Source organism: Lethenteron reissneri, chromosome 8 (genome assembly GCF_015708825.2).
Source record: "Lethenteron reissneri isolate LAM-NWPU_2019-01 chromosome 8, ASM1570882v1, whole genome shotgun sequence".
NCBI lineage: Eukaryota > Metazoa > Chordata > Hyperoartia > Petromyzontiformes > Petromyzontidae > Lethenteron > Lethenteron reissneri.
This window is the reverse complement of record NC_083786.1, coordinates 5070317-5082876: the sequence shown is the minus strand read 5'-3', so window position 1 is coordinate 5082876 and position 12560 is coordinate 5070317. Positions and strand designations below refer to the sequence as shown.

Sequence of the window (12560 nt, the reverse complement as noted above, 5' to 3'; positions counted from 1 at the left end):
CTCAGATTGCCACGTGGGTGCAATGACAATGTGTGTCGTACACCCGACACGGACGAATAAGTAAGAGTTGTCACGTGTTTATTCTATATTTGAAGCTTTCGTGACTGCAAGGATTCATACTCTTAGGTTTTTTCGGTAAAGTCACGTAGGTAAAATATTATAATAAAATATAATTATAATAAATTAAAATACTGTATCAAGTAAATTTGGCTTTGACGGTTCCGCCTGAAGACGGAGACTTGTGTTGCCTCCGAAACGTCGTGATTTAATTGAGTTATTTTCATTTATTATTATTTTACTTTATTATACATTTTTTTACCTACGTGACTTTACCGAAAAAACACCTAAGAGTCTAGTTGTCACGTGGTCAAATGTGACAGTTTGTTATTGCCCCGAGCATCCTCCCTCGTGTGTTGGCGAGCACTGCACAAGGACACGGAACGAATGGGTGCGACGTTTCGCTGGGAGTTACAATCACCATCGTCAATTGTGACATTTCCCCCAGTCTTGGGCTTTAAGGGGCCGTCCATAAATGACGTCACGCACCTAGGGGGGGGAGGTCAGATATTTGTGACGCTGTGTGACGAGGAGTTTGAGAAATGTGACGTCACATCAAAATGCGCAACTTTAAATAAATATAGACAACACGTTCTACTTAATTAAATAGACTTTTTGATAAATGTTTTCTCCCACAATATCAGAGTGCAGCGCCACATTAAATACGCACTACAATGACAATATTTTAAAGCGATTTGAAGCATGTTTTATTTTCAAAATGTAAATATGGTTTTGGGGGGGGGGGGCAGAGCTTTGTGACGTCATATTTGAGGGGGGGGTCTGACTTTTTGTGACGCCGTGTGACGGGGAGGGGGGGTTAAAAATCGTCCAAAATAGCATGACGTCATTTATGGACGGCCCCTAAATGGATGGTGTCATGTTATCACTGCACCTCCACAAGACAGCAGGAGGTAACAGGAAGTGATGTCTAGAGGTGAATATATTAACATAAACAATTACATTAAAATTAATTATGTTTGATATGTTAATATGTAGGCATTATGTGGCGATACAGGTTAGTTATAGTTAATGATGCGAAATGGTTATGCTTGGTTATAATAAATTATATTACATATGTAATCAGAAAGTCTATAAACTTACCCGGTGATACAGGCTAGTCATTGTTAATTAATTATATTATAGGGTTAGCAATGTTATAAAATGCTATGCGAATTGAATTTAACGTAAATACTGTACACTATACTGCTGAGATTGTGACGTGATTACTTAATTAGGCATGGTTAAGTAATGAAATCACAACCTCTTACTCATTTGTTAAATATCCAACTCTTGTCCATCTGTCTTGTCATCTCAACTCACGAGGTGGAGGGGGGGGAGACCAAAAAAAAAAGACTGAATTTCGATTTAAAGCTTTCGTGACTGCAGGGATTCATCTTCTTGGTTCTTTCGGTAAAGTCACGTAGAATGGAAATAATAAAATAATAAAAGTATAAGAAAAAAATTATTATTTTTGTTATGTTTTAAAATTTATTGTATTATGTTTTATTTTTATTATTGTATTATTTCCATTCTACGTGACTTTACCGAAAGAACCATAAAAAAATAAAGACTGGTTAGGGCCCTTAAAGGGCCATCACCACCACTATGGTATTTACTGAAGTTGAAACATCTCACCTGTGTTACATGAGTCCGGTGTTCCTAATCTTACCGCCGTGTTCGGTGCTCTGTTTTAGCTCTTTCGCGCGAGGGGAGCTCAACTTTTGTCAACGCCCGATGATTCTGGGTGTGATAATCCGCGGCGAAACGTCGTACAACGTTGTCACAAAGACATTTCTCGCTTCTCACCATTCCGCTACGTTTTGCTGAAATACCGAATCAGTTAGATTTGATCGGCTCGTTCAGGTGGCGGTGGCGGGTGAAAGTCAAATGTTGACATTATACCTACACGACGATCGAACCCAAATTATAAAAATAATGATGAATCACGTGTTTAGCCCTTCCTTGTCCACGCGTTTTAAAGAGCAAGGAGATGTATTCGGTATGAATTAATGGATTGTGTTGTGATCTTGCGTTGAGTGCGGTAAAGCACATTCGCTACAAATTATTTGAGGCATGTCGCGTAAACCCTTTAAGTTCGGAAATGTGGTTTAGACGTTTATTTTTAAAGTCTCAATCATGTTAGCAGGTTTCAATTTCTACAATGGGGCACTTAAAAATCGACACGATACTCAAGAAATTAAATTGAAAACCAGCAAAAATTGATTTCACCTTCGGGCAATAAAGCTCCTTAGATGCTTATTTTTTAAACAGTTTTTTTTATTGAAACTAGCAGCTCGCACGGACTTTAGATGTGTCCATCCAACCGTCCGTCCGCCCCTCCCTCCCTCCAGCGAGCCAGCAAAACTTGTTTAAAATAAATAAAGCACGAAACTACCCGTCGTTGAACGATGGTCCTCCTTCACCTCCAGGATCGCCACCTCCCCAGTAGCACTCCCACCCACGTGCCCCTCCATGCCCCCCACCCCCCACGCACTGGAATCTCTCGCACCCCCCGCAGTGCGCCGCTACCTGCGTGCTGGCCACGTGGCGACACGCCGCCGCCGGCTCCTCCTCCCCTCTGTGCCCTGGGCGGCAACACGTGATCCATCAGCCAGGGCAACCAGGAAAACCTTTAAAACAAAGTGAACGGCACGGAACACCGCTTTGGCATTTATTGGGGGGGGGGAAAAATTCGACGGTGAAATTAGAGGCAGAGTCATCGATGTTTCATTCATAATGTTTTTGGAAAACATCTGCTTTTGCACAGGTATGCTGAGACACACACAGGGACAGCCACCGCATACATGTAGGCCCCCAATCTCTGATCTCAAAATTCAAGATGATCCAAAATGCACTTTCCAGAGTCCTCGCCTGCACCCGCGAACGACATCACATCACCCCAATTCTCCTTTTGCTCCACTGGCTCTGAATTCACTTCCCGGATCAAATTTCAAGATTTAATTAATCGGCTTCAAGATGCTCCATGGACTCGGCCATACCTACATCACCACTCTCATCTCACTCGACTGCCTTCCACACACTCATCTGCCTCTCTGCTCTCATTTATCTCTACTCCCTTCTACATACTCTCCTGCCTATTCCCTCTCATATTACGCTACTCACTTCCACACACTCTCCTGCCTCTCTCCTCTCATTTATCTGTACTCCCTTCTACATGCTCTCCTGCCTCTTTCCTCTCATATTACGCTACTCACTTCCACGCACACTCTCCTGCCTCTCATCTCACTCTACTCCCTTTCCACACATTATTTTCTCTCTCCTTTCTCATCCAACTCTACTCCCCTCCACGCACTCTCCTACGTCTTCCCTGTCATTTCACTCCACTCCCCTCGCCACGCTCTCAAACTCTCCACTCTACTCAATTTCACGGACGCCTCTCTGCTCCAGCAGACAAGGCATTCTATTGAATCTCCCTGTCAATTCTCTTCTCAGTTGGTGGTCACTTTCTCCTCTGCTGCACCACTGTCTAAAACACGTTCCCCCCAGCTGTCCATGCTGTCGACCCCTCCCCCCCCTTTCTTCCTGTTCAATTCAAAGGCTAAACATATTAATTTTGTAGAAATCCCCTTTGCCTACATCTCTGAATGCAAACATATGCCCACTGTTGTGTACAGCCTCAAATAAATCCAAAACGTATTGTGTGGAAGTGTATCTCTGCCTATGCCATTCCCTGCAAAGTAATAACAATTTCCACTGTTTGGCGTGGTTGGCTAAGAAGTTCAACTTGAGATGTGACCATCGTCATCATCATCATCTCTTCCTTAACCACGATGATCACGGGGGCACCGCTAATGCCTCGGCTTGTCAACTCCCTTCACTAATTCTTTTTCTGCACCCAGAGTCTAGAACTCCCTTCCGCCAGACGCTACGTAAATCCAGTTTGTAATTGCGCGACGTTTACTTTGCCGACCATGGAGTAATTTGGAAAACCAATGTGGGTGCTCGCAAGCGGAATATTTCGTGTTTTTAATTGGAAACGGCCAGAGAGATGTACTGCATTGATGGCCCATGAGCCAGAGGCGAAAAACAAAAGTCATTAATTTCATGAACACTAAAGTCAACGATAATTCTTGTGGATTCATATTCAGTATTATCCGCATGTTGGCCATTGCATTGTATCTCATACGTGGCTTTCTCTCTCTCTCTCTGTATATTTAGTTGCTGCGCAAGAGAAACAGGAGACAGACTCAAAAACAAAAATCATTAATTTCATGAAAACTAAAGTCAACGATAATTCTTGTGGATTCATATTCAGTATTATCCGCATGTTGGCCATTGCATTGTATCTCATACGTGGCTTTCTCTCTCTCTCTGTATATTTAGTTGCTGCGCAAGAGAAACAGGAGACAGACTCAAAAACAAAAATCATTAATTTCATGAAAACTAAAGTCAACGATAATTCTTGTGGATTCATATTCAGTATTATCCGCATGTTGGCCATTGCATTGTAGCTCATACGTGGCTTTCTCTCTCTCTCTGTATATCAGTTGCTGTGCAGGAGAAACAGGAGACAAACTCATTAAGGACATTTAACACGTTGCAGGCTTTCGCGACGAATGTTATTTATAATAAAGGTGTTTGGGTTAGATCGCGTAAGTAGAAATGCGTCGTAACACTCCACCACCCGACGCAGCCAATTAGTAAGGGATTTGTCGCGTAAACAAAACGCCAATTAGTTACTACATCAGCCCACCGGTGTGTTGGAGAGTAAATCCACATTTACAATTTGAATATGACGTTTCGCTGGTAATTATAACCAGCATCATCGGGCGATTTGCCACAATAGAGAAGCCATTTAGACTCTGTCTTATCGACAGACATGTTCTTCACCTGAGGACGGCTGCTTGCGTTGTGGCCGAAACGTCGTGAGAATTATTTTATTATGTTTTATTTTTATTATTTTATTACTTCCCTTCTACGTGACTTTACCGAAAGAACCAAGAAAATAGAGAAGCAATCCACCTGCTTCCGGTCCTAATCAGAGTAGCAGGACAACGTCATCTCTGAACCCATCAGGTGCAGAGATCAGAGGAGGGTGGGGGGGAGTATTGTAATTATATAATAGATTAGTAATCGGTTAATAAGTGTAGTATGTGTTTCCTTTAGAAGGAATTGTAAGATGTGTTATTTAAAAATACGCTTCCAGGCCGCACTAAGCCTGTAGCTGTCAGAGCGGTTATTAAGGAGCACAAACTACTCCGCGTAGACATTCACTTCTGCTTTCAATGCGCCCGAGGGCAATTTGCATGATTTTCCTCTGCAAACTGGCCTCTGTGTGAACGTCGTCTCTCGCGGGTCACTTCTGACATGAAAACATTTGAACAAAATGTTGCTACGCAGAGGGCATTGCACTTCTATGCCAACTTTCAAGATTGGATCTTTGAAGGCTCGCTCACCACCGTTTGCTTTCGCGCACATTGGGGGGAGCGAGCACTGACTCTTGCTGCTCTTCATATTTCCTTCACAACGTCTCATTGGAAGTATCCTTCCACTTGTTACAACAAAGCAAAGCAACCGAGTTGTCAAGCCCAACAAGATGTGATCACTCGGCAGAAAATAGCCGTATGAGAATAAAACCTCCCGAAAAATATTATCCGAATCAATTTTGCACGCAGTCATTTGTTCTGCTAAATTGTCCATTATTTCACGTGGGTGGGCATAGTCTAATGCGGGTTCTTCCTCAGTTGAGCTTGAGGCCGGTTCATACATTTCTGTGCGGTTTTACTGTTCTTTTTTTAATATTCCACAGTGCCATCGTGACTCATGCACTGCATGACAATTCTTGGCATTCTAAAGTGTAATTCCAGCTCATACATTTATATATTCGGCCACTCCTAGGTACCTGAAATGAATGCATGGTGTCAACTTCTGCAATGGGGAACGCCAAAGTTAAAGGTCTTCAAAAAATGTGAATAGCTAGTCTCCGATAATCCACCGTGAACATGGAGGCCCCATGGATATTGCACCGCAGATGTCTGTCCCAATAATTTGGTGGGGTGTGTCACAGATTATAGGAGGAATTAGCCATGCGATTACATTAATCAGCAAAAAAAAATCACGGATAATGAGGTGGCAATGTTTTCCTAAGACCCAAATGGTACAAGTTTACCATGTGAGTGATGGTTAAAAACAACATTTTGTTGCATTTTTAAAAACTTGATATCGGAGTCTAAATAAATGTTAATTTATTTTCTGTTTAACACGTAGGCTTTCACGACGAATATTGTCCACTAGCTTTTTTACCCGTCCAAGGACGGGTGTATGTTGCAGCAAATCTGAAATATTCAATGGAAAAATTGTTCAGCTCATTATTCATGATGGGGGGGGGGGGGGGTTGGTCCATGTGGAGTGACGTCACCCGCTAATGGTTATTGTGGAGGGGTGCAGCATCTGGAGTGACGTCACCTGCTCATGATTATTAATGAGGGGGGGGGTTGCCCCATGTGGAGTGACGTCACCTTCGAATGGTTATTGGGGAGGGGTGGGGTGCGGCATGTGGAGTGACGTCACCTCCGAATGGTTATTGGGGAGGGGTGCGGCATGTGGAGTGCTCGACCTTCTTGCGCGTTCGTGTAAATTTCCACGCGGGCATGAATGTTAAGTAAGGGGGAGGGGCTCTTTTGCAGTGACGTCACGCACGGATGTAGCATTGCGCTGCGTAGATTTATTTTGTACTGTCACTTTCTGTAAAGAAACGTCATAAGTGACTTTGCATAATAAATTATTTAATTCAGCTCGACCTTCCTCTGCGTTAGTGTAAAAATCCACCCACTCGTGAATATTAATGAGGGGGGTGGGTTTCATGTGGAGTGACGTCACGGGGGGGGTGGGTTTCATGTGGAGTGACGTCACGTGGGGGAGGGGGGCATCATGTGGAGTGACGTCACACGCGGGACGGACAGACATTTCTGGGTGATTATAATAGGTAATGTCATAGAGGTTTTTATGGGTTAGATCACGTAAATATAAATGTGTCATCACACTTATCCCGCTATTTAAGAATGAAAATCTGGCTGTCGCCTGATGATGCTGCTTGTAATGACTGGCGAAACGTCATACTCGAATTCTAAATGTTGTGGGTTTACTCTCCAACACATCGGTGTGCTGTTCTCGTAATGAATTTGCATGTTTTGTTTACGAGACAAACCTCACTAATTGGCTGATGCTGGGTGGTGGCGGGTTTAACGACACATTTATATTTACGCGATCTAACCCAAAAAAACCTTTTTATGGATTAAAAAAAATGTACTCAAGGAATTACGTTGGCACAGCTAGTCTAAAGAAATGATGCATTGCGGATCGCAAACTGACATTCGGAGAAGTTGGGCACGGCCAACGTTGAGCTGCAGGAGCACAGCTAAAAATTTAACCCGTAAAAATAAAGTTTTTCACTATAAATCCTTTATATGCGTGGCGGCTAGAGTCCTTTCGTCCTCTGGCTTGAGATGGCTGCCACCTATGGGTCAGATGATTGCCTGCCACCATTAAGCAATTGGTGATTAAATATAATTTTTTTTTCCTAAAAAGTGTAAAGTTATGGAAATGTTTTTTCACGAACATTAATTGTCACGCACAACGAGTCTGTGTGCAAAATATCAGCTCGATTGGATCACGGGAAGTGGGTTATAAAACGACCGAAAGATTTGCACGGTCGTAAGCGCGCAAGCAAGCAAGCAAGTGAACTTAATATAAAGGATTTAAAAAAAAACAACCTCCTACCTCCGCGTTTTCCCTGTAGCTCCCCGCTCCTGTAGCTCATCGCGGTTTCCCATCCGCCGCGGTGCGCTGTGGATTTTGAGGAAGGAGCTGGCCGCCTCCGTTGAACCCAAAACAAATATTTCTTTTGCGAATTAACAAAGAGGTTCGGCGCTGCTCGCAGGTTAATCCGCGGACGCAGCCGATGCAGCCGGTGCACCGCGGATTGCGAGCGGAATGGGCTGCTCCCGTAAGCGGGTCTCGATGTCCGTGATATTTTTTTCCGCGTGTTTCTGGATCAACGGTCCTGGTTAGTCCAGGAAGGATTCGTTAACTGCCAGTGATCAGCGGCTTCCTGCAGCCCCGTGGATTATTGAAGCCCTGTTGTACTTAAAATATTCGAGCCGATGGCAGAAAAACAAACCTCGATTACGAGCGTAGTGTGGAAGCGCCTTAATGATGCATTATTATCACCTGCTGAGTGGCTTTCAGAGCTGTGATTTGGTTATCACCCAATGTCTTGTGCGTTGACCCACTAAACATACCCATCCGCCGAGTGGGAATTGCTCACCCATTACCGCATGCATTAGCAGGCACAGGAGTATTTATTTTTTTACTGAGAAAAAAAACCCACATTGCTCCGTGTGCAAAAAGGTGATAATGAAATGGATGACATGTTCAATAGAAACAACCGTGACCACAAATGCCAAGGATTGCCCTGACTTTGTACCACTTTATTTATTAAACATGAGCAACACGGTGCTGGGAAGAATTACATGAGAAATGAATGGTTCGTGTTTTGCGTGTGAGACATCTGAGTGACAGTGGGCCGGGGCCGGGTGAGCGATAGGGAGGGGAGTCCTGCTAATGGGGTGTGTTGGAGGGGTGCTGTGAAGGCTATTTGAGGGTGGATTTTCGCTGGTGGAGGTGAGTGATAGCGAGAATTACCACCTCCCGCGGTACAACAAAAAAAGCTGGGACGCGTCAAGCGAAGGGAAATATCGCACAACACCAAGAGCGAGAATTACCTTACGAGTAAATGCATTGACGGGAGTGGTGTGTTATTTCATCACTGATAAAAACAAACCGGGACTTGCAGCATCCCGGATGGCTTACAGATGTTCTGAGAAAAGTTCTCGGAAAGAGGATGATTCTTGGGACGCCCAGGACAAGTGGCAATCCGACTGCGCGCGTGATGGTGGTTGGCTGTGGGCAATGGCGGAGTCAGGATTTTCAGGTAGGGGGGGGGGGCAACCCTTCCAGCAATGAAACATGATAGAGGACAGTGGCGGCTGGTGATATTTATTTTTGGGGGGGCGCATTTTTTTTATTTTATTGAGGGGGGCAAATAAATATAAAGCAGTACCAAAAACCATTTTGACTACTTGAATATAAATTTTGATGATCTTTATTTACATTTCAGACCAAAAGAAGTACCAAAAAGCATGTTTCCTACTTGAACATAAATGTTTCTCTTTTATATACATTTCAGACCAAAGTACCAAAAAGCATGTTTCCTACTTGAACATAAATGTTTCTCTTTTATATACATTTCAGACCAAAGTACCAAAAAGCATGTTTCCTACTTGAACATAAAAACGTTAGTTTCATGCTATTATCAATATGGCTGCGGCTACTTTCATGACGTTTGCATTTGTCAGAGAGATGTTTGAGGTCTCTTACCCCCGTCGTTGTCCACAAAACTTCAGTGCCGACACTTTGAAATAAAAGACAGGGAAAACAAAAAAGAGAATTGCTAACATCACATCCAGCCAGCCACCTCCGTTTCTCATAACAAGCGCGGGTGAAGCTTCGTGTGTAGCTTCGTCCTTTGTCACTGGCCTGCTGCTGGATTTGTAAATCGGGTTGGTCCGGTCCGAGATCCTTTATCTTTTTTATTTCTTCCAGCGAAAGCCTTGTGAAAGGGTTTTTTAGTAAATAAATTACAGAATTTGGATGAACTGCTGCCATTGTTTACACAAAAATTTGATCAGCCTAGCAAGTGTCAAAGTGGTGTCGCCTTCGCACTCGCAGTAGTGGCCTACAGCGTAAATTTGAATGACAGGTGACGAGAACCAATCAGATTGGATAAAATAACATGTATCCAATTCTGATTGGCCAGGGACGCAACGACTTGCGCCCCGAGGAGAATCTTTAAGAAACCAATTAGAGACCAGCTTCAGGTCACATGCTGTCCGAAAATGTAAAGTCTCACATAGACATCCATTTGTCCGGCGCCCCGCATGAAACACATTGAAAAACATAGAAAATAGTTGACCGATTAAAGCCAGTTTTTATTAAATGCTGATGCTTTTCTTACTACCAGCCGGCACATCGTATGAAAAAAATATTTTATTTATGTATTTTTATATAAATTTTGCATATGTATATTTCTTGAATATTGATGGGGGCGGCGCCCCTGCGCCCTCTATTGACGAGCCGCCACTGAATTAGAGGAGTTGTTAGTGAGGACTTGTCCCTTGCTTTTTAATCGACGCGTGTGCGGCGATGGCGCAACCATCGATCGAGGGTCGAATTCGAACCGCGTTGTGTGATCGGGATCGCGCTCGCTGAAGGTGTTTGCCTTCAGGGAAGTCGTGTACTTATAACTGCTTTGCCGTTACTTATTTCCAATTATGGACTATTGTCCTATCATCTCATAGAGTCCCTGGCACGTAATAATATGCTACACAGTGGCAGTGGGGGGTCGCAAAATGCCGATTTATTACTAATAAACCCCAATGATCCGATCGAAATGAGGGCCCCGCCAGTGGCTGTGGGTGGCGGGCTGGTGGAGTGCAGTGTGGTCGATGGATTTCCCTGACTGGAAGCACGTTCGCTTCACCGCAGTCTGACGTTGTCCTTCTCGTGTCCAACGATTATTGCAGGCGACCCACCGTGGCCAAGCTGATCAACCTCGGCGTGTGGGTCTTCTCGCTGACCGTCATCATGCCCATCATCATCTACGCCGACACGGACTTCATCCGCGAGGACCTCGTGATATGCAACCTCATCTGGCCCAACGAGACGTGGTCGTCGGCGTTCGTCGTCTACACGTTCATGGTGGGCTTCCTCGTGCCCGTGGTGGCCATCTGCCTCTGCTACCTGCTCATCATCGTCAAGATGCGCGTCGTCGCCCTCAAGGCGGGCTGGCAGCAGCGGCGGCGCTCCGAGCTCAAGATCACCCGCATGGTCATGATGGTGGTGGCGGTGTTCGTCGTCTGCTGGATGCCCTTCTACATCATGCAGCTCGTCAACGTGTTCAGCCGCGCCCTCGACCCGCGCCTCACCAACTTCTTCGTCATCCTCAGCTACGCCAACAGCTGCGCCAACCCCATCCTCTACGGCTTCCTGTCGGACAACTTCAAGAGGCTCTTCCAGCGCATCCTGTGCCTGCGCTGGGTGGAAGGCACGGCCGAGGAGCCCATGGACTACCGCGCCACGGCGCCACGCAGTCGCCCGCTGGGAGGGCAGCAGCTGCCCGCGCAGCCGGCGGCGGCGGGAGGGGCGCACCACCACCGCCAACACAACAACAACAGCAGCAGCAACCCCGGGGCGAACGCCGCCACGGCGGCGCTCATGGCCGCCCGCCTGGCCGGGAGCAGCACGGAACAGGGAGGGGGCGGCGGTAGGGCGCGCGCGGACGTGGGCGGCACGGCCAGCGGGAACTCCAGCACGGTGGGGGTGACCCCCGTGGCCGCCGCGGATAACTGCGCGGCGGCGCCGTTGCACACGGTGTTCGGCAACGGCATGTGCACGTCGCACACCACCACCCTGTAGCCAGCACGCGTGTGGCACGCGCGTGGCACGCTCGCACGCACGCTCGCTCGCCCGCGGTGCGTGCGGTGTTCATCTAAGTTTGCAAGTTGCTGACTCGCCGCCCTGCCCCGTTCCCCTGGAGCCGTCCCTCCCTGGCTCTCTCGCCGAGCTGGTTTTCTGTGTTGCGGCATCACTAAGCGACTTTGTAGAACTTTCTGACCCGACCCTGCTGTACGTCTGTGTAAAAAAAAAGAGCTTTATAGCTTATTCCTCCAGTACAAATACAGATTTGAAATCTGAACGTTAGGCTGCCTTCATTAGTGTGGTAATTTTCAGTGCAATATACACTGCAATTTAGTTTTTGCAAATTTTCCACGCTAGAGTGTTTGTTTATATATATATTACAGTCTGTCATTACAGGCATCCCTCGTTTTACTAAAAAGATGCGTTCTTCAATAAACACGGCGTTAAACGAAATTTCGCAAATCGCAATGGCTTTTCCCATTCATATCATGCTTAAAATTAGGGATGCGTTTCGGACAGTCATTCCAACTCTTCTTCCTAACCTAAAATAAACACCTATATCACTTTCCACAGTACACTGATTAACAACAATGAACACACGTATGAAAACTATTGAATGATAATTCATTTTAAACTAAAATAATTAACCTTTCGGGGAAAGCACCAACAGATCTGCATTTTGGAATTGACTGGGAAGGTTGTTCATATTCTTAGGTTTTTTCTGTAAAGTCACGTAGGTAAAAACATTAAAAAGTAAAATAAAATAAAAATCACGACGTTTCGGAGGCAACACAAGCTTCCGTCTTCAGGTGGTACCGTCACAGCCACGACAAGTACTTGATACAGCTGTCGTGGCTGTGACGGCACCACCTGAAGACGGAAGCTTGTGTTGCCTCCGAAACGTCGTGATTTTTATTTTACTTTTTAATGTTTTTACCTACGTGACTTTACCGAAAAAAACCTAAGAATATGAATCATTGCAGTCACGAAAGCTTCAAATCTAG

General features: G+C 45.3%; 1 protein-coding gene across 1 annotated transcript in view; it reads left to right on the top strand.

The window, feature by feature from the left end:
• LOC133360382 (somatostatin receptor type 1-like) overlaps positions 1-12284 on the top strand; it is a 33021-nt gene extending 20737 nt beyond the window's left edge. The window contains exon 2 of the mRNA XM_061579084.1: positions 10662-12284. Coding sequence (XP_061435068.1) covers positions 10662-11553 — 892 coding nt within the window. The 3' untranslated portion in view covers positions 11554-12284. The remainder of the gene's footprint in view (positions 1-10661) is intronic.
• Positions 12285-12560: the final 276 nt, after the last annotated feature.